The sequence below is a fragment of the Schistocerca cancellata genome, chromosome 3 (assembly GCF_023864275.1).
Source record: "Schistocerca cancellata isolate TAMUIC-IGC-003103 chromosome 3, iqSchCanc2.1, whole genome shotgun sequence".
Lineage (NCBI taxonomy): Eukaryota > Metazoa > Arthropoda > Insecta > Orthoptera > Acrididae > Schistocerca > Schistocerca cancellata.
Window position 1 is genome coordinate 212,798,098 of NC_064628.1, and position 21,967 is coordinate 212,820,064.

At 39.2% G+C, this 21,967-nt stretch overlaps 1 protein-coding gene across 2 annotated transcripts in view; it reads right to left on the bottom strand.

Annotated features, from left to right (window-relative positions):
* The window catches only part of LOC126174841 (protein pigeon), a 483,403-nt gene that overhangs the window by 273,912 nt on the left and 187,524 nt on the right, over nt 1-21,967 (bottom strand). For both annotated transcript variants that reach the window (XM_049921225.1, XM_049921224.1), the window contains exon 6: nt 20,215-20,424. In XM_049921225.1, the coding sequence (XP_049777182.1) occupies nt 20,215-20,424 (210 nt within the window). The remainder of the gene's footprint in view (nt 1-20,214; nt 20,425-21,967) is intronic.

Genomic DNA, 21,967 nt, shown 5'->3' on the forward strand with positions numbered 1-21,967 from the left:
AAATGGTATTCATAATTTAGATACTACACATTTCTCATTGGTGAATAGATGACCAAGTGCCTCTTTTGTTTGAAGCTATTTAAATGTAGTGACTGACTTAATAAATTCAATATTATGACTCAGTTCTGTATTTGAACTACATTAACATTCCCTTTTTTCATTTTTCTTTTCTTTTCTTTTTTCAAATCATGCAATGGACCTATTGCAGTTGCACTCCATAGGTTTAGTATAAAGCAGAAAATTAAATCCATTACTTTTAACATTGCAACTGGTTACCAATAATACATGGCAAAAAATAATATCATATACAGAAGAAAAGACCATCTGCTAGCTACACAAGTTATAGTTTGAGAGACACAGCCATCAGTTATAACCAGTAATGACTGACATACAGTGGTAAGGAGACAGTTTCCAATATAATAATACTACTAATAATAATAAAGCTAGATTTAAAGCTGTTCTCAATCTGAACTGTAATGTATGCAATGCATAGTCTAATGGCAGATGTTATGCCTTTGTCTTCCTCCATGCTTTGAACTGATTTACACAATAATTTATAGGACCTACAGATTAAAGTGGACTTTGCATGACAGTGCAGTGTAGCAGTTTTCATATTAACAACTCACTGCCAGAGGTGAAAGAAGTGATAAGTGACAGAAAAAAATTCTAGAACCAACTGGGTACTGGATCTAGACCTTTGGATTTGTAGTCTGCCACGTGCCCACTACACCGCCAAGTCACTACAATGAATCACAGAAAAAATAAAATGGGAAGAGACAAATACACAGAAAGTGGCACTGTATCTCCGGCAGGAAAGAAAGGTCTTGTTTCATAATTTTATAAACAAAGCACAGACTCCATGATGCATTATAAAGCCTACGATCAGTTTCAGCCAAATTATGCAATTTTCAGATCTAAAATATGGAGTTTACGATGACTATCATCAACAGCAGTTGATATCAGTAACAGGGATCATTACACCCATATTTTTAGATCTGATGATAGCTAATTTGGGTGAAACTATTCATTGCAATGACAGAAAATCCTAAGAAATTTTGGTCTTATGTCAAAGCGGTAGATGTCCAGACACTCTGTGACCAAAATGGTACTGAAACACAGAATGACAGACTAAAGGCCAAAATACCAAATGTCTTTTTCCAAAGCTGTTTCACAGAGGAAGACTGCACTGTAGTTCCTTCTCTAGATTGTCACATAGATGACAAAATGCTACATATCAAAATACATGACAGAGGGATAGAAAAACAATTCAAATCGCACAAAAGATGAAAGGCCGCTGGACCTGATGGGATACCAGTTTGATTTTCTACATCTACATGGATACTCTGCAAATCACATTTAAGTGCCTGGCAGTGGGTTCATTGAACCATCTTCACAATTCTCTATTATTCCAATCTCGTATAGCGCGCAGAAAGAATGAACACCTATATCTTTCCGTACGAGCTCTGATTTCCCTTATTTTATCATGGTGATTGTTCCTCCCTATGTAGTTCGGTGTCAACAAAATATTTTTGCATTCGGAGGAGAAAGTTGGTGATTGGAATTTCGTGAGAAGATTCGGTCGCAACAAAAAATGCCTTTCTTTTAATGATTTCCAGCCCAAATCCTGTATCATTTCTGTGACACTCCCTCCCATATTTCACGATAATACAAAATGTGCTGCCTTTCTTTGAAATTTTTCAATGTACTCTGTCAGTCCTATCAAGTAAGGATCTCACACCACGCAGCAGTATTCTAAAGGAGGACGGACAAGCATAGTGTAGGCAGTCTCCTTAGTAGGTCTGTTACATTTTCTAAGTGTCCTGCCAATAAAACGCAGCCTTTGGTTAGCCTTCCCCACAACATTTTCTATGTGTTCTTCCCAATTCAAGTTGTTCATAATTGTAATATCTAGGTATTTAGTTGAATTTACACAGAGTACATGAAGGAACTTGCCCCCCTTCTTGCAGCAGTGTACCGCAGGTCTCTAGAAGAGCGTAGCATTCCAAAAGATTGGAAAAGGGCACAGGTCATCCCCGTTTTCAACAAGGGATGTCGAATAGATGTGCAGAACTATAGACCTATATCTCTCTAACATCGATCAGTTGTAGAATTTTGGAACATGTATTATGTTCAAGTATAATGACCTTTCTGGAGACTAGAAATCTACTCTGTAGGAATCAGCATGGGTTTCAAAAAAGATGATCATGTGAAACCCAGCTCGCGCTATTCGTCCACAGACTCAGAGGGCCATAGACACGGGTTCCTAGTTAGATGCCGTGTTTCTTGACTTTCTCAAGGCATTTGATACAGTTCCCCATAGTCATTTACTGAACAAAGTAAGAGCATATGGACTATCAGACCAATTGTGTGATTGGATTGAAGAGTTCCTAGATAAAAGAACACAGCATGTCATTCTCAATAGAGAGAAGTCTTCCGAAGTAAGAGAGATTGCAGGTGTGCCACAGGGTACTATCATAGGACCATTGCTATTCACAATATATATAAATGACCTTGTGGATAACATCAGAAGTTCACTGAGGCTTTTTGCAGATGATGCTGTAGTATATCAAGAGGTTGTAACAATGGAAAATTGTACTGAAATGCAGGAGGATCTACAACGAATTGACGAATGGTGCAGGGAATGGCAATTGAATCTCAATGTAGACAAGTGGAACGTGCTGCGAATACACATAAAGAAAGATCCTTTATCATTTAGCTACAATATAGCAGGTCAGCAGTTAGAAGCAGTTAATTCCGTAAATTATCTGGGAGTAGGCATTAGAAGTGATTTAAAATGGAATGACCATATAAAATTAATCGTCGGTAAAGCAGATGCCAGACTGAGATTCATTGGAAGAATCCTAAGGAAATGCAGTCTGAAAACAAAGGAAGTAGGTTACAGTACACTTGTTTGTCCCCTGCTTGAATACTGCTCACCGGTGTGGGATCCGAACCAGATAGGGTTGATAGAAGAGATGGAGAGCAGAACGCTTTGTTACAGGATCATTTAGTAATTTCAAAAGCATTGCGGAGATGATAGATAGACTCCAGTGGATGACTCTGCAAGAGAGGTGCTCAGGAGCTCGGTACGGGCTTTTGTTGAAGTTTCGGGAACATACCTTCACTGAGGAGTCAAGCAGTCTATTGCTCCCTCCTACGTATATCTCGCGAAGAGACCATGAAGATAAAATCGGAGAGATTAGAGCCCACACAGAGGCATACCGACAATCTTTCTTTCCACGAACAATACGAGACTGAAATAGAAGGAAGAACCGATAGAGGTAATCAAGGTACCCTCCTCCACACACCGTCAGCTGGCTTGCGGAGTATGGATGTAGATGTAGATGTAGATGCAATAAAAACATGTAATCAAGACTGGGCTTTGTTTGTGAAAGAACTGCCGGAGTTGGCGATCGTGAGTGTGTGAGGTGTTCTTCCTTGTGTGAATAAATGATGTGTATTTCTCACTCTTTTCTGACAAAGGCTGTAGCTTATGTGTAAGTGTCTTTTAATTGGGCCTGCCTGCAACTTAATGTATCTTCTACATGTTAAGTAGCATGTCGTAAATAGCATGTAGAAATTTATTAAGGATAGTATATGTGCTACTATTTAAAATTTTGAGTAAGTGAGGAGATCTACTATACAGTTATCTCTGGTCATAAATGCAAGAGAGCTGCCTTCAGTTACCACTATTTTTCTAGGGTACAATATATTAAAGCTTACTGCATTGTGAAAAGTAAAAGTGCCCTCTGAAATTCACAGGGAACATGCATGCCAATTTATTTTTCCAAACAAATATTTTTAAACTTGAAAACTTACAACCTTAAAACACAGTTTTCGAGGTGAATGTGTGACATTTCTCTTCACAGTTTTTTGCATTTTAGGAAGTGGAGTCATTTGGCACTGATAACTTATGGCATTTCTCTGGGACAAGCCATTTGTCACCTTGATATGTCACTTCATAATGACAATAAAGCTCAAATCCAAAAACAGGGTCATCAATGTGGTACGCCACTTAGCACTGAAAGCATGTTTATAACAAACACCAGCATACAGGTAGAACAGAACTCAACTCCTGGACATCGAATATTCCAGAATATTCAAACATTATGCACATAAGAAATTTCAGGAACCTTCCAGAAATGATAAGTACTAAATAACTGTAGGTGGTTAGGCTTAAACTGGTGACTTGCAGCACATCAGCCAATGACACTAACCATTACGTCCACTGCATGCAGCACAGCTCATGGCATTGCTGTCTCTCCTGGAGAAACAATGATTCACTGTTTCAAAAGTTCTCATTGGAGCTGACTACAGCAACCTTGACCTAGATCTTGTCAGTGGTCATATGGCAGCACTTGTGGATCCACATGTTCTTCAGTCACATACTCTTCACTATGATGAGCATGGAACACAGCCTCTCTGTTGTTATGGGCACAGCCAATGATTTGTCATTTTAACAGAATGTAGTCATAATGTTATTCTCGGATGCATCACAAGACGTCACAGACTGTGGAAAAACAGAGCTCCAGATTGACAAAGCTACCCCAACAAGCACATTAACAAAGATTCCTCTATGGGGTTGTTTCTGTTGAAGATACTGTTATTCCACTATCATAAATAAATTCCCATCAGCTATCTAGATACTCAGTTAAACTATGAAGCTTTCTGTCAATTGCAAAAAGCTACTCAGGCTCACAAAAGGGATTTATATACCAAAGATGATCATAAGAATTACATACTCAGAAAATTTTGGATCATTAACTTTCATGAGCAGCCAGAACTCATCTCTAAAGATATTTGCTTAGGAACAGCTGAACTAGTCTAGCATGGGCAGTTCAGTTCTATATATAAAGAATCATGCTCCACAACCAATACAGGTAATACAGTGGGCAAATAGGCTCCGGACTGACTGAGAAACAACATCGACTAGTGTCAATGTTTGGATGTGTTCAAATCCAGAGTGACAAAGAGACAGACCATGTGGCCAATGGCAAAATACCATATCAACACTGGGCATCATCCACCAATTACCCAGCACTGATATAGAGCGTCACTGGCTGAATGGCACATAATTCAGGACGAGGTGGAGAAGATGCTGCAGGATGACAAAATTGAACCTTCAGAGAGTCTTTGAGCCCTTCTTGTGATCCTCATAAAGAACAACAACATCACTTCTGATGACTGGACAAAATCACAACGAAAAATGTCTACCCATTGACACTCATTTATGAGACCTTACACTACTTGAAAGGAGCAACTTATAATTTCTCAAATATGCACATGCAGACAGGAACTAGTAAATGAAGGTTTATGAGACTGACAATGAAAAGACTGCCTTCATAACTTCTGATGGGGTCTATGAGTTCAAATCTATGTCACTTTGACTATGTAATGCTCCAGCCACCTTCAAGCATATGATGGACAACTTGCTTCAATACCTTAAATGGGTGACAGCACCATTTTCTTGAATACATTTGAAGAACATCTAAGCTGCCTGACAATCATATTGAAGTGTATTTGGCCTGCAGGCCTCCACTTGAACCCGAAAAAGTGCTTCTTCATTGGGCATGTATATTGGTTTGCACATAAGAATACAGCAGGGAGACACATAATGCACAGAGAGAGATGAAGAATACTTTGCAGCATTACCAGCGTGCAAGTGTCTGTCCCATGCTTCACATTCTAGACATAACCTATCCTGGAGACTGACAGTGCCGGGATCAGCACTATACTGGGCCACTGTTTCTGTTTCTGACTCTTCCAAGTAGAACTTACATGCCATTTTGATACATGTCATGTGTTTTATGCAACCCATAATGAACACTACAGTGGTTAAGTAACCTCACCATACCTAAATTAACATGAAAATTAATGCCAAATTTCTATGTGCACCCTGAAGTACATTCTACAGGCACATGCGCTAGAATGGCCTGAGCATAACATGGTACACTGCTCCTTGCCACTCGCCCCACACCCATCTATTCAAGTACACAATACTATAGTTAAGGGTGCTGATTTCCATCTTGATCTAGAGCGAATAAGAGAAACCAGAGTTTTTACAATTCCTCAGCACATTCTTAATGTAAGAAGTTTCCTCAAAAGGTGCCCGTACTATAGGTTATCCATAAAAAACTTTTGTACCAAGTCACATCCCCTGCAAGAACTACTGCAGGGAGAGGCCAAATTTTCTGGAACAAGGTGCAAGAATGACATTTCCTTGTCCTTAAGGAGGCGCTATTGTCATCTCCAGAACTGGCATTAAATGGTGAGAATGTCAAGACAGAACTTCACACTGACACTACCGATTATGGCATAAATGCAGCTCTATTACAAAATTAGAAAGGTATTGGAAAGGTGATAGCTTGTGCTTCCACAGTACTCTCTGTTTGTGAGATGAACTACTCTACAACTGAAAAAGGATGCCTTGCAGTTGTTTGGGTCATCAGCATGTTCTGGCTGTATTTATCTGGCAAACCATTCACCACCGAGATGGACCATCAATCTCTATGCTCGCTGACTAGTTTGAAGGATCTGTCAGGTCAAATGGCATGTTGGGTACTGAGGCTTCAGGAATAAGACACCACAGTGGTATACAAGAAAAGGCACTACATTAGAGTATCCACTGCCTTCCAATGCATCCTTTGGAAAACACAGTGGCATGGATAAAATCTCAGTCATTGCTGTATTAAACAACATTGCTGCTGAACAGGAGGAAGATCCAGCATTGTTGAAATTGATAGATTGATGATGGCTAATGCCTGGAGTAACAGTAGTTGTCAAACAATCACCTTCTTTCTCTGCAGTAGGGAAAAACATATCCATGGCATCCACAATGGAAACATACCAGAATGTTGTCCTCTGTCTACCAAGTGCCAGTTCTCTGTAAGGCATTATACATGGCAGAGGAGCTGGTTGTACCTGTGTTGGTCGTATGTTGGGATGTTGTTTGGTGGTTGTGTCATAAGTCAGAGTTGACCAAGTCAATTCTTCCTGGTGTGTTTGAATGGTGGTGGAGATTGGTGCTAAAGATCAGTACAACTCTTCTATATAACTCTCTATTAGATCTCAACATATGGAGTTGATGTTCATGGCTGCTATTTCTACTCTTACTACCTGGCATATGAGAGGCTAGGTCATGGTGGTCTTCCAAAACTGCCACAGGGACCTCATTCAGGAGTCAACCAACCATATTTCTTTCATCTGACTCTTTTTTGGTTGCTTTTCCTCAATGCACTGGCAGCACTTGATGAATTCCTGTGGTTTTGTGACATCCTTTAGCACAAGATCAAGGTACATGTCTTCAGCAACACCTTTGTTGGCTTCTGTCATACTTGGATTCACTAAGTAGCATGGGGCCAAAACATTCTTATGTAGCACAGTGTCATTTCTCCATGTTGTTAGGCCCTGTTCTTCATTTGTTGTTCTGCTTTTGGCCTGGAATTTATTTCTGTTACTGAGCTTCTCTCCATTGTTCTGAAACCACTGCTGGGCTGACCCATCCATGTAAAAGTACACATTTGCCACACACATCATGTCATGCCACCTGCAGTATCTGGCAACTTGGACAAATCCTTTCAGCCATTTTGTACAATCCTAACCAACGTCTCTAGAACTCAGTGATGGATGCCTGATGTGTAGCTGGCTTCTTGGTGTTTTGGAATGCAATAATTTCCTGAATATATGGGCCTTGGGAAAAACATACTGCTTGTATTCCAGTTCTTGCCAGTGTAGGATATAGCTTTTATGTTGCCTAATTGGAACCATGGTGATGCAGTAGTTTTGAAGTACCTGGTGTCTCCACCATATTATGTCACATCAAAACCACACTTAGGTCCAAATCCGATAGCACGTTCATCAATGAAGTACAATACTTCACACTGAAAGCACATTTCTTATGAATACCAATGTACAGATAGAGCAGAACTTAATTCCTGGCTGCTATTTACTCGAACAACAGACATGCCACAAGATACAAACATTACAAACATAAGCAATTTCAAGAACTTTACAGAAATTATAAATACTAAATAACAAGTAATTTATGGTCATCAAGTTTGAACCAATGACCTGCAGCACACCAGCCAATGGTGCTAACAGCTATGACACACTGAATGCAGCACAGCTTGTGGCAATAGTCAGGAACTGGGATATTTTGAATGGTGTAGTGAATTAAGTTAGCTAAAGTGTTAATGAATAGTTATAAAAAAATGATCCTCTACTAGGACTGAGGGTGATGCTTAACTTAATGTTGTTGGTTTTAATTACTTGAAATAGTAATAATAATAATAATAATAATAATAATAATAATAGATATACCAATATTGACCTACTCATTTGGAGTAGTGAAATGGAGTAACACAGACCTAGAAGCACTCAATACACTTACACGATCACAATGCCACAAATACAGAATACATCACATACATTCAGCAACAGAAAGATTCACATTAAGCAGAAAGGATGGAGGAAGGGGCTTTATTGACATAAAAAACCTACATTATGGACAGGTAGACAATTTAAGAAAATTCTTTCTAGAACGAGCAGAAACTAGCAAAATACACAAAGCAATCACTCATATAAATACATCGGCTACACCACTGCAATTTCATAACCACTTCTACAACCCTCTAGATCACATAAAATCAACCAATACGAAGAAAATAAATTGGAAAAAGAAAACACTACATGGCAAGCACCCATATCATCTAACACAGCCACACATCGATGAAGACGCATCCAACACATGGCTAAGAAAAGGCAATATATACAGTGAGACGGAAGGATTCATGATTGCAGTACAGGATCAAACAATAAACACCAGATATTACAGCAAGCATATTATTAAAGATCCCAATACCACAACAGATAAACGCAGACTTTGCAAACAACAAATAGAAACAGTATATCACATCACAAGCGGATGTACAATACTAGCAAATATAGAATACCTCAGAAGACATGGCAATGTAGCAAAAATAATACATCAACAGCTTGCCTTACAACATAAACTTATAAAACAACACGTTCCCACATACAAGTATGCACCACAAAATGTACTGGAGAATGATGAATAAAAATTATACTGGAACAGAACCATTATAACAGATAAAACAACACCACATAACAAACCTGACATCATACTCACCAATAAAAAGAAGAAATTAACACAACTAATCGAAATATCCATACCGAATACAACAAATATACAAAAGAAAACAGGAGAAAAAATTGAAAAATACATCCAACTGGCTGAGGAAGTCAAGGACATGTGGCATCAGGATAAAGTTAACATTATACCAATTATACTATCAACTACAGGAGTCATACCACACAATATCCACCAGTACATCAATGCAATACAGCTACATCCAAACTTATATATACAACTACAGAAATCCGCTATTATTGATACATGTTCAATCACCCGAAAGTTCCTAAATGCAATATAACATATACCATACAGTTAAAAGAAAGTCACGCTTGGTCAAGGTCTGCGTCACTTTCCATTTTTGACCAGACATAACGTCTGAGAAAAGAAAGAAAGAAAGAATAATAATAATAATAATACAATTAACTAAAGAAAATATAGGAGACACTGATTTCACAGGTAATTGAGCAATAGCAATCAAGGAGAGCAGGAGATCAGAGCAAAGTTAATGGTCACTGAATGATTTTGCAATAACTTTATTCTACCGCACTGCAAAGAATGAGACTCACTTTACAGTTTCATTCTTTATTTGGCAAACATATCATGGCTGCTTTTGTGTTCATGATAACGTGTGTAGGCCTTCTGGCTATTCTTTAATGTGACCCCACAAGATGGCGGCCAAGTTGAAAGTGTATATGTGTCTCCACGAAAAAACGTAAATTTTGGTAGGAAAGGAAAATGTGTGCAAGTTGTAAGAATGAAATACTGAGGCTGAACGAATGTATGTCCAGTCTACAGTTTACAATCGATACTCGAAAGGTGGAAATAAGTAAACTACAATCTGTAAAACGCGAGATTCTAATGAAGAAAGAAGACTCGGTCTCGGGAAAATGGAAGATAATGACTGAAGGAAGTTGTACTCAGAAGGCTAAAGATCTAAAAGACAGTCAAAATTTAATGCAAAAAAACTCTTTTGAAGTGCTTTCTGCCATGGACTCAGTGAACACGTCAGAAAGTGTTGAAAAGTTGGAAAAAAAAAAAAAGGCGAACCGTTGCTGGTTGTAATTAGGTCAAACAGGGAAAATACTGCATCAGGAGATATTCTAAAAACTCCGAAAATAAGTGCGCACACCTACACTACCACAGACTTCAACGCAACAAAGGAAACTACGTTAAAAAATGTATCTTCAGCAAAACTGCTAACTGAAGAACATTTAGAATACATGCTGCAAAGAAATAACACTAGTCAGGTGAGAAGAAGAACCTTAAATCCTTCAGTTACAAAAAGTGTGAAATAGAAAAAATTTGTGGGTTAGGTGATAGTCACGGCCATGAAATTTCTGCAATGTTGATGAGAACATGTAGTTTCAAGGCATCTGGTTTCATAAAGCCAGGGGCTCCACTGAGTGAAATAACAGACCTAACAACATCAACTGACATGGCTAGTTTGAATAAAGACGATTTCGCTGTGTTAATAGGAGGATCAAACAACGTCTATAGAAATGAGACATACAAGTTTATTACAGAAATGAGGAAATGTTTAAATAATTTAACCCACACAAATGTACTCATTGTGAGCATACCACATCATGATTTACCACCCTGGTCATGTGTGAACCATGAAATTAATGTTGCAAAAGAATGTATCACTGAAATATGCACTAACTTTAAGAATGTCGATATTGTAGATATAGACAGATTGGAGCGAAGGTTTCATACAGTCCATGGACTTCATTTAAATATGTCAGGAAAGAAGTTACTAGCCAAAAAAATATGCACTCGCATTTTGAAGAAGAGGGAAGAAGAAAGTATAAGTGACACACAAACAGAGATTAAGAAGTGCTTTAGACGAGTTACAAGCTGTGCCATCAGCCAAACGCAAATTACCAAGTGGTTTAAACCGATTAGGTGAGAAACAAACAATCAAGTCGTTAGCCAAACGAAAATTACAAAATGGTTTAAACCAAAGAGGACAGATGTGGATGAAGCAAAACTTATACAAGCTCCAGAAGTTAACTCATCTGCTGATTGCCACCAGCAAACAGAAGCCACACACAAGAAAGATACCGAAAAAAAATTTAGGGTAAGTGCTGTATTACAAATGCCATTAGATAAAGAATCAGAAACCATTTCAACTAAAGTTACTAAATACCCAGATTTTGCTATGCTACGCCATAACATTCAGTCACTCACAAATAAAATTTCCATGTTGGAAGTACTACTCCAGTATGCACTAAATGTAGACATAATTCAAATTACTGAACATTGGCTACGAAATGACGAAGTAAAATTAACCTCACTTTCAGGATATAGATTAGCAAGTCATTTCAGCCTAGAGTTTTCCAAACATGGTGGCTCTGCTATCTTTGTGAAAGAACAAGTAAAGTTCTGTGATGTCAGTAAAAGTTATATTGACTCACTGGAAAAAGACTTTGAACTTTCCATTACTTAACTGCTAGAGCTTAATTTCATAGTTATTAACATACACTCCTGGAAATGGAAAAAAGAACACATTGACACCGGTGTGTCAGACCCACCATACTTGCTCCGGACACTGCGAGAGGGCTGTACAAGCAATGATCACACGCACGGCACAGCGGACGCACCAGGAACCGCGGTGTTGGCCGTCGAATGGCGCTAGCTGCGCAGCATTTGTGCACCGCCGCCGTCAGTGTCAGCCAGTTTGCCGTGGCATACGGAGCTCCATCGCAGTCTTTAACACTGGTAGCATGCCGCGACAGCGTGGACGTGAATCGTATGTGCAGTTGACGGACTTTGAGCGAGGGCGTATAGTGGGCATGCGGGAGGCCGGGTGGACGTACCGCCGAATTGCTCAACAGGTGGGGTGTGAGGTCTCCACAGTACATCGATGTTGTCGCCAGTGGTCGGCGGAAGGTGCACATGCCCGTCGACCTGGGACCGGACCGCAGCGACGCACGGATGCACGCAAAGACCGTAGGATCCTACGCAGTGCCGTAGGGGACCGCACCGCCACTTCCCAGCTGTTGCTCCTGGGGTATCGGCGAGGACGTTTCGCAACAGTCTCCATGAAGCTGGGCTACGGTCCCGCACACTGTTAGGCCGTCTTCCGCTCACGCCCCAACATCGTGCAGCCCGCCTCCAGCGGTGTCGCGACAGGCGTGAATGGAGGGACGAATGGAGACGTGTCGTCTTCAGCGATGAGAGTCGCTTCTGCCTTGGTGCCAATGATGGTCGTATGCATGTTTGGCGCCGTGCAGGTGAGCGCCACAATCAGGACTGCATACGACCGAGGCACACAGGGCCAACACCCGGCATCATGGTGTGGGGAGCGATCTCCTACACTGGCCGTACACCACTGGTGATCGTCGAGGGGACACTGAATAGTGCACGGTACATCCAAACCGTCATCGAACCCATCGTTCTACCATTCCTAGACCGGCAAGGGAACTTGCTGTTCCAACAGGACAATGCACGTCCGCATGTATCCCGTGCCACCCAACGTGCTCTAGAAGGTGTAAGTCAACTACCCTGGCCAGCAAGATCTCCGGATCTGTCCCCCATTGAGCATGTTTGGGACTGGATGAAGCGTCGTCTCACGCGGTCTGCACGTCCAGCACGAACGCTGGTCCAACTGAGGCGCCAGGTGGAAATGGCATGGCAAGCCGTTCCACAGGACTACATCCAGCATCTCTACGATCGTCTCCATGGGAGAATAGCAGCCTGCATTGCTGCGAAAGGTGGATATACACTGTACTAGTGCCGACATTGTGCATGCTCTGTTGCCTGTGTCTATGTGCCTGTGGTTCTGTCAGTGTGATCATGTGATGTATCTGACCCCAGGAATGTGTCAATAAAGTTTCCCCTTCCTGGGACAATGAATTCACGGTGTTCTTATTTCAATTTCCAGGAGTGTATATAGAGCACCAAGTGGAAACCTGCCAGTTCATGAATAAACTAGAGGTTCTTCTGAACAGGATCAGTACACTACATATGAAGACAGTGCTTTGTGGGGATTTCAATATTGATTTTTCAAAAGACAGCAGCACCAGAGATGCTTTGATAAATATGACCAACACATTCATTCAATATGATCCCCACAATACACTGCCCAACAAGATTAACAGAATGTACAAATTCCATTATTGACCAAATAGTCATCTCAGAAACAAATTACAGATTCACAAGCAAAGTACTGAGCATGGGTTATAGTGATCATTACGCACAGCTGCTGTGTATAGAAATGCCAACAAGTAGTAGCAGTTCCAAAAAAGTAGTTGAAAAAGAACCTTTTCTGAAGATAACATTAGAATTTTTAATCTCTTACTGGTGAAGGAAAACTGGGAAAGCATCGCCACTCAGTACAATGTTGATAGCATGTACATGAGTTTTCAGAGCATCTTTCTTCACTATTTTAATGTAGCATTTCCAAAAGTAGTAAAAGCAGTAAAACCTAACAATAATAAGCAATGGGTAACTAAAGGCATAAAAATTTCCAGTGAGAGCAACAGATTTCTGCAGTACTGTTGTAAGAAATATATAGTAACCCAAGAATTTGCAGATTATTCAAAAGCCTACAAAAGAATCTATGGTAGAGTAGTCAAAGAGGCAAAAATTATGTGGAATGACAATTTGATAAGAAACTCATCTAACAAAATGAGATTCACGGGGAGAGTTATAAAAAAAGAAACTTGTAGTTCAGTGCCACGAAAAAGAATGTATCATTAACAATAGAAGGCTCAAAAGTCACAGACCCAAATTCAGTTGTTGAAAGATTCAATGAATACTTCACTTCACTAGCTGAAGACCTCATTCAAGTACACTGTCAAGAACTAGTCCCAAGTTTCTCCAGCAAGTCAGTGATCTCGACTGCTTCTATGTATGTTTATGAAACAAACCCCAATGAAATTATAAGTAAAATTAAATCATTAAACAATAAAATTTCAGCTGGTCCTGATGATGTACCTGATTTCATATTAAAAGCATGTGCTCACCACATAGCAAACCCCTTAGCAAAAATTTTCAACCTCTCTTTGAAAACTGGTGTATTTCCTGATATTTTTAAAATAGCAAAAGTTTCACCACTGCAAAAAAAAGTTCTTCTGAAAAAATATCAAACTACTGACCCATGTCACAGTTAAGTTCCTTCTCAAAAATTCTAGAACAATTCTTCTATGACAGGCTTTTCTTACAGTACAACAACATGGTTTTAGAATGTCTAAATCTACACAGACAGCAATTTTCGAATTCTTAGACTGCATTTTAAAATCCCTTGATCAATATAAATTAGCTGCAGGTATTTTTCTAGATCTATCAAAAGCCTCTGACTTCCTGGACCATAACATTCTGCTCGAAAAATTAGAAAGATGAGGAGCAAGAGGTGTAGCACATAGCTGGTTGTGTTCATACATAAAAACTGCAGGCAGAAAATATCACTTGAGTATGAATTCAACAAAATGAATAAAACAAGAAACAACTACTTTCTTTCTAGCGAATTACCAATAGAATAGGGTGTACCATAGGGCTCAATCTTAAGTCCACTACTCTTTTTGATGTATGTGGATGACTTAGATGAATATATGAATCCCACAAAAACTAACCTGTTTGCCGATGACACCAGCATATTGCTCACTGGAACCAGTCCAGAAACTTTGCAGTCCACAGCAGAATGTTCTATGAAAAGACCTTCTGAGTGGTTCACAAAAACAAACTAATTATAAATACTGAAAAAACTGTGTGTGTTGATTTTCATTTAATTCCTCCAACTAATCAAATGTCTATTCAATCACAATTAAAAAATGATCCCCTAGAAAATGTAAGTGTCACAAAATTTTTGGGTCTATGTGTTCAGCAAGACTTAAAGTGGGACACACATATAAATAACTTGTCTAGAAAACTATCTTCTGTGTGCTATGGCCTAAGAATTTTAAAGGCTACAACAAGCAAAACAACAGTACTGCAGGCATACTATGCACAGTTCCACTCACTAGTCCGATATGGGATCGTTTTCTGGGGATACTCAACTCACAATGTAAAGGTTTTTAGAATGCAAAAAAAGAGCTCTAAGAATAATTTATGGCCTTAAAAACATGGAGTCCTGTAAATCCCATTTTACTGAGCTTGGTGTTCTAAATGATCCAAGTTTATTCATTTATGAACCTATCTTGTTCACTAGGGACTACCTCCTGAAAACAGGCAAACTGCTACAGGACCAAAATGTACACCACTATACTAGTGGAGGGAAATCAAATATACATCAAAAATATCACAGAACCACCACCTATCAGAGGAGCATAATTAACATTGGTGTAATACTACACAATAAGACACCAGAGGAAATAAAAAATTCTACTCATCCAATATTTAAAGCTAAACTAAAGGCATTTCTAATAACGCACTATTTCTATTCTGTCAGAGAATTTCTGAATACGTAACAAAGTTAATTGTAATAGGTACCTATTTTTAATTTGCCTGATATTTTGCTAATACTATGTATTATTGCAACTTATCTTTGACGCGTCCAATATCAATTGTACAATTTGTGCTGTATGATAAATATGGACCCATAAAAAATCAAATCAAATAAACCAAATAATGACAAATGTTTATTTCAGTTTAAAAAAGGGGAAAAAACTAGATATAAGTATCCAAATACGCCTAGGACATTGCAAGTACTTTCTGGACAGCTTCTATTATTGTTGTTGTTGTGGTCTTCAATCCTGAGACTGGTTTGATGCAGCTCTCCATGCTACCCTATCCTGTGCAAGTTTCTTCATCTCCCAGTACCTACTGCAACCTACATCCTTCTGAATCTGCTTAGTGTATTCATCTCTTGGTCTCCCTATATGATTTTTACCCTCCGCACTGCCCTCCAATGCTAAATTTGTGATTCCTTGATGTCTCAGAACATGTCCTACCAACTGGTCCCTTCTTCTCGTCAAGTTGTGCCACAAACTCCTCTTCTCCCCAATTCTATAAAATATCTCCTCATTAGTTATGTGATCTACCCATCTAATCTTCAGCATTCTTCTGAAGCTCCACATTTCGAAAGCTTCTACTCTCTTCCTGTCCAAACTATTTATTGTCCACGTTTCACTTCCATACATGGCTACACTCCATACAAATACTTTCAGAAACGACTTCCTGACACTTAAATCTTCTTCAGAAACGCTTTCCTTGCCATTGCCAGTCTACATTTGATATCCTCCCTACTTCGACCATCATCAGTTATTTTGCTCCCCAAATAGCAAAACTCCTTTACTACTTTAAGTGTCTCATTTCCTAATCTAATTCCCTCAGCATCACCCGACTTAATTCGACTACATTCCATTATCCTCGTTATGCTTTTGTTGATGTTCATCTTATATCCTCCTTTCAAGACAATGTCCATTCCGTTCAACTGCTCTTCCAAGTCCTTTGCTGTCTCCGACAGAATTACAATGTCATCGGCGAACCTCAAACTTTTTATTTCTTCTCCATGGATTTTAATACCTACTCCAAATTTTTCTTTTGTTTCATTTACTGCTTGCTCAATATACAGATTGAATAACATTGGGGAGAGGCTACAACCCTGCCTTGCTCCCTTCCCAACCACTGCTTCCCTTTCATGTCCCTCGACTCTTGTAACTGCCATTTGGTTTCTGTACAAATTGTAAATAGCCTTTCGTTCCCTGTATTTTACCCCTGCCACTATTACTCCATATTTCCATATTTTATTGTTGTAAGTTAGGTTTTTCATTGCTTTGGGAGTGACATGGTCCAATTTCTTTATTATTAGATTCGTCACATTCCATTTGATTCTTTCTATTTTAGTTTGTTTGCAGCTTCTTTAACTTGAAGGATGCATTTACAGTGCACAATTTTTCTTTCCTCTTACAAATTCTATCCTGTCTATCCACTACTTCCTACAGATATTTTACAAACTATTAGTTTAATGCCTATAATGATTACCTTGTAGTACAGTTTACTTTTATTAGTAATTTTTAATACTGTAAAATCATATTATTTATGATTCAATTTATTTCTATTTCCAGTTACATTTAAACAATGGAAAATCCAGAATGCATGATGTGAGAGGCAACCAGGTGGTGTGGTTAAAGAGGAGGCTGGGTTGGGAGGGGTAAGGATAGCAGGGTAGCAGTGGGGGATGTAAAGTGCTGCTTGTGAGAGCATAGAGGGACGAGGTGGAGAGAGGGTAGGGCAGCTAGGTGTAGTCGGGAGGTTAGAAGGAGGGTGAGGTAGGCGTGGTAATCAAAAGGGAGAAAATAAAAAAGACCAAGGTTGCATTGGTGGAACAGAGGGCTGCACAGTGCTGGAATTGGAACAGGGAAGGGGCTGGATGGGTAAAGACAATGACTAACGAAGGTTGAGGCCAGGAGGGTTACGGAAACATATTATATATAATGCACGGAGAGTTTCCACCTACACAGTTCAGGGTTTCAACTATCTCTGCCTCACACTAGTATTCCACTGCCCTCCAAATATACACAATATTCTCATCCATCCCTACACAACCCCTGCTCAAAACCCCTTGCCTCATTGCTCATATATCTGTAACAGTCCAAGATATAAGACTTGTCCCGTACATACTCCCACCATCAACTACTCCAGTCCGGTCACAAGCATCACCTATTCCATCAATACAAGCTAAGATGCAACCATTGTGCTGCATTCTACGTGAGCATGACAACCAACAAGCTATATGTCCACATGAATGGCCAGCAACGAGTTGTGGTCAGGAAACAGCTGGACCATCTCGTTGCTAAGCATGCCACCGAATACAATGCTCTTCGTTTCAATGACTGCTTCACAGCCTGTGCATCTGCATCCTTCCCACCAACACTAGATTTTCTGAATTGTGCAGAGGGAACTGTCTCTAGCAGTACATCTTACATTCTCATAACCCTTCTGGCCTCAAACTTCGTTAGTCATTGTCCTTACCCATCTTGCCCCTTCCCTCTTCCCATTCCAGCACTGTACAGCTCTTTATTCCACCAATGCACCCTCTGGCTTTTTACTTCTCATCCGTCCCTCTACCCCCTCCCCCCCTCACCCTCCTTCTCCTTCTACCCTCCAGACTGCACCTAACTCCTCTACCCTCTCTCCGCCTCGTCCCTTTATGCTCCCATAGCAACACTTTGCATTTCCCGCCAACTACCCAGCTATCCCTCCCCCTTCCACCCCAGCCTCCTCTTTACCCCCAACACCTGGTTGTCTCTCTCATCATGCCTTGCTCCTCTCAGTCTGGCTACAGCAGCCAAATATGGTGGTCATGTGTGTGAGAGTTGTGTTCGCATAAAAGTGTGTGTGTGTGTGTGTGTGTGTGTGTGTGTGTGTGTGTGTGTGTGTGTCAATGAAGGCCTTGTTGGCCAAAAGCTCACTCTCTGAGAGTATTTTTGTTGTGCCTATCTGTGACTCAGCATCTCCGCTATATGGTGAGCAGGAACTATCCTTTTCATAATGTTGTTATGAAAAGGATAGATTGATCAAATTGTAGTAGAATATAGATCTTTGACAAAACAAGCATTACCATTTTGTAGCACTGATATTTCTGTATCTAAAAATACAAAATTTTACTGAGAAAACATGTTAGTTAATGAATTATCTTAAATATAATATTTTGGGTGCTAGAATAATCTCAGTGGGCTTTCATAGAAAATGAGAGTAAAATTTGTGCACCAAATAATCTGCTTGTAAAAACACAACTAATTACCAGATTCCTTTGAAGAATAATTTTAATGAAGGGAAATAAAATCGAGAAAACTAATAAGCTATGAGAGATTTGCTGTTAGTATGTGCCTTCAGACAGCAAAACGTGTAGTACATTCCATAGGCACACACAAAAGTAACACACTATCTAGTTTTCCGAATTAATAGTTTCTTCATTGAAGAGAGGAGACAGATAGGTCAATGAACATTAAAAAAGGGAGTGCAAGTCAGTCAGACCCCAGAAAGAGACATACCCAGCTGCAGTGAGAACAAGGGATAAGGATTGATAAAGATAAAGGTGGAGGAACCACACCGAGTTGGTCCTCCTTTCTCTAAAGTCTCCCCCTTCATATTTGTCCACCCTCATCTGTCATCGTCACTACAAGTGATAGTGTGTCACTTTTACTTTCATCTGTGTTCCTTGGCAGTACTGTACATTTCATCTCTAGGAGACAAGTATAGGCCACTTAAGGAATACCTGGCCAAAAGTTAAATAAAATAATTTCACTTCCAAATGTGTGTAAGTGTTGTCTAAAATTCTTGCCTTTTATATTATTAGTAAATATATTGCTGATCTGTATTTAACATTTTGTTAAGACTTTTCTACATTAGTTTTTAATTTGCACAATATTTCAGTCTGTCAAGACCAAGCCACAGTAGAGCCAGTCAGATGTGCTGAATCAATGCTAGGACAGAGTTGAAGTAAGTCACCAACAAGCAATTTCATTTAGGATCAAATATTGACAGCCAGTCATCACTAAAACATAATCATAATCTGACGGATATCATGAAATTGCCATATTAGTGTTATTATAAAGTGCCGCACATATAAATATGAAGATTCTGTGGAGACTATGTAGGTTAGTGACCTAATTTTGTCAAGAGCAACAAAAAATGTATACTGCAGTCTGATCAACATCTGTATGCATGTGAAAAAAAAATGTACATCAATAGTAATTTAAATATAGGCAATGTCAGCTTGTTTATACAAAATTTTGCCAGCCTTTTCATTCATCAAATGAAATGCAATGAAGACATTGTACAAAATAAACAAGTCAATAACCTTTCAATTAGATCAGGAAAGGCAACAGAAAGTGCAAAAGGGAAGAATAGGAAATGGAGAGGGAAAAGGGCAAGAATTAGCATTAACAGCATGAAACTATTGATAACTCTCTCTCCTTGCAAAAACAATGGTGTGTGGAACAATCTTTCAGTAGTCTGCGAGCAGGCACTGAAAACTAGTTCATTATTAAATTTTAAAAAATTGTTTTGAGCTTGGTACATTACTGTAAGGCAGTGAGCACAAAAGTACTGACAGTTAGCCACGTTTCAGTAATTCCTCTTATCCACACTTCTACTTTTACTGAAACACTTACCACAGTCTCATGTGGCATTTCATCATGGAACTGCAAGCATGACAGAGTGGGCGACATCTCTTCCTCTTGATTTTCTTCTTTTTCTTCCCCTTCAACACTGATTTGTGGTTTTCGGTAGTGAATGTAATAAAGTGACTGGTGTACACAGTCCCACTGAGCCCAACAGAATGTTTTTACTATAGACTCATAAGGTGGATCTCCATTTAATGTCTGTGAAAAAATATGATCATAACAGTATGTAATAGAAGTTGAAACATGAAGGAGGACTACAATATTTAATAGTGAAGTTTTTCAACGAAATTATATATAAATATGCACTTCTAGATATTAGTTATATGACATACAAACAAATTATTTTAATTTACTCAGTAAGGGAGCTAGTGCATCTCCCCCCCCCCCCCCCCCCCCCCTCTCTGTCTCTCTCTCTCTCTCTGCATACTTTTTCTCTCATACTGCTGTTAACACTGTCTCTACATAATATGACACTTGTGAGGATGGGTAACACAACAGATCCATCAGGTGTGTCAAATACTGCTTTAGAGAAAGTATTTTTTTCATTTCACCAGTTCAGTACTTTTATCTCGAGGCTTGATGTAAGCAAGTCAGAAATACCACATACAACAGTGGCACATGGTGGTGGCTGATTTATGCATTAGCTTTATAGTGTTGAGGGGCTGATGGCAAGTATTGTGATCTGTAATCAGATACCAATACTTGAGCCCTCTTTATGGCTGCTGGCACAGGTGCAAGTGATAAATAGGAGGCTGTAGTTAGAAAGATTGAAGAATTTGTCAATTGCCTCACTAACAAAGCATACAGAGATGTTACTTCACTAACCAATTCATCTATCCCTGTACTTAGATATTTTGAGTATAATTTACATTCCCGTGATCTCACAAGTTGTTCTTCAACTTTACATGCACCTGTAGTTTCTCTACATTTTTCTCTCAGTTACATTTATTACTTGTTCCTTTTAATTATGTTGTCTGTAAAAACAAAAAAATGGACTGTTCTGATGCTGTCCTCCATGACTTGGCATTCTATATTGTTATAACTTCTTCTGTATGTCAGGGTTATGTGCTACATGCCCCGTAACTTATATCGTATATCGTAGTCTTTGTCTACCTCGATAATTTGTTATTCTCCACTGATCCTTCCAGTACCAATTTTATTTCCAAAAACTGGCCCTTCTTCTGGTAAGGGTTTCCCACAGACTCATTTTTAGCCTATTCCATTTTAGTAGCTCTTCATTTGGTTCATCTGCCCACTTAATTTTCAACAGTTTTCAATAGCAGCCCATTTCCAGTTTCTTCTTCTCTGAATTTTCCAAGAACAATATTTCAGCTAAATTCAATTCTGTGCTTCAGATACACACATTGAAAAATTATTTAGCCCATTCCACATCAACATTTGCTATCACTAGTGATCTTTTATGAAAGAAAGATTTTTCCACTACACCAGTCTATTTCTGATATCTTCGTTGCTTCAGCCACACTGTTTAATCTTACTGCCTAGGTAGGAGAGTTCTTTCACTTGTTGGACTAGTGTGTTATGACCAATTTTAAAATTAAGCAAATGACAGTTTACCTTCCCACTACTCAGCACCATCTTTTTCTTAGCTTTTTTATCCTAGCTCTTATTCTACATAAATATACAGATCAATCCTTTCACCAGGTCTTCTAAGTGACTTCTTTTACCCAGATGGCAAGGTCACTCCCCAAGCTGTCAGAGAGAGAGAGAGGAAAAAAAAGTG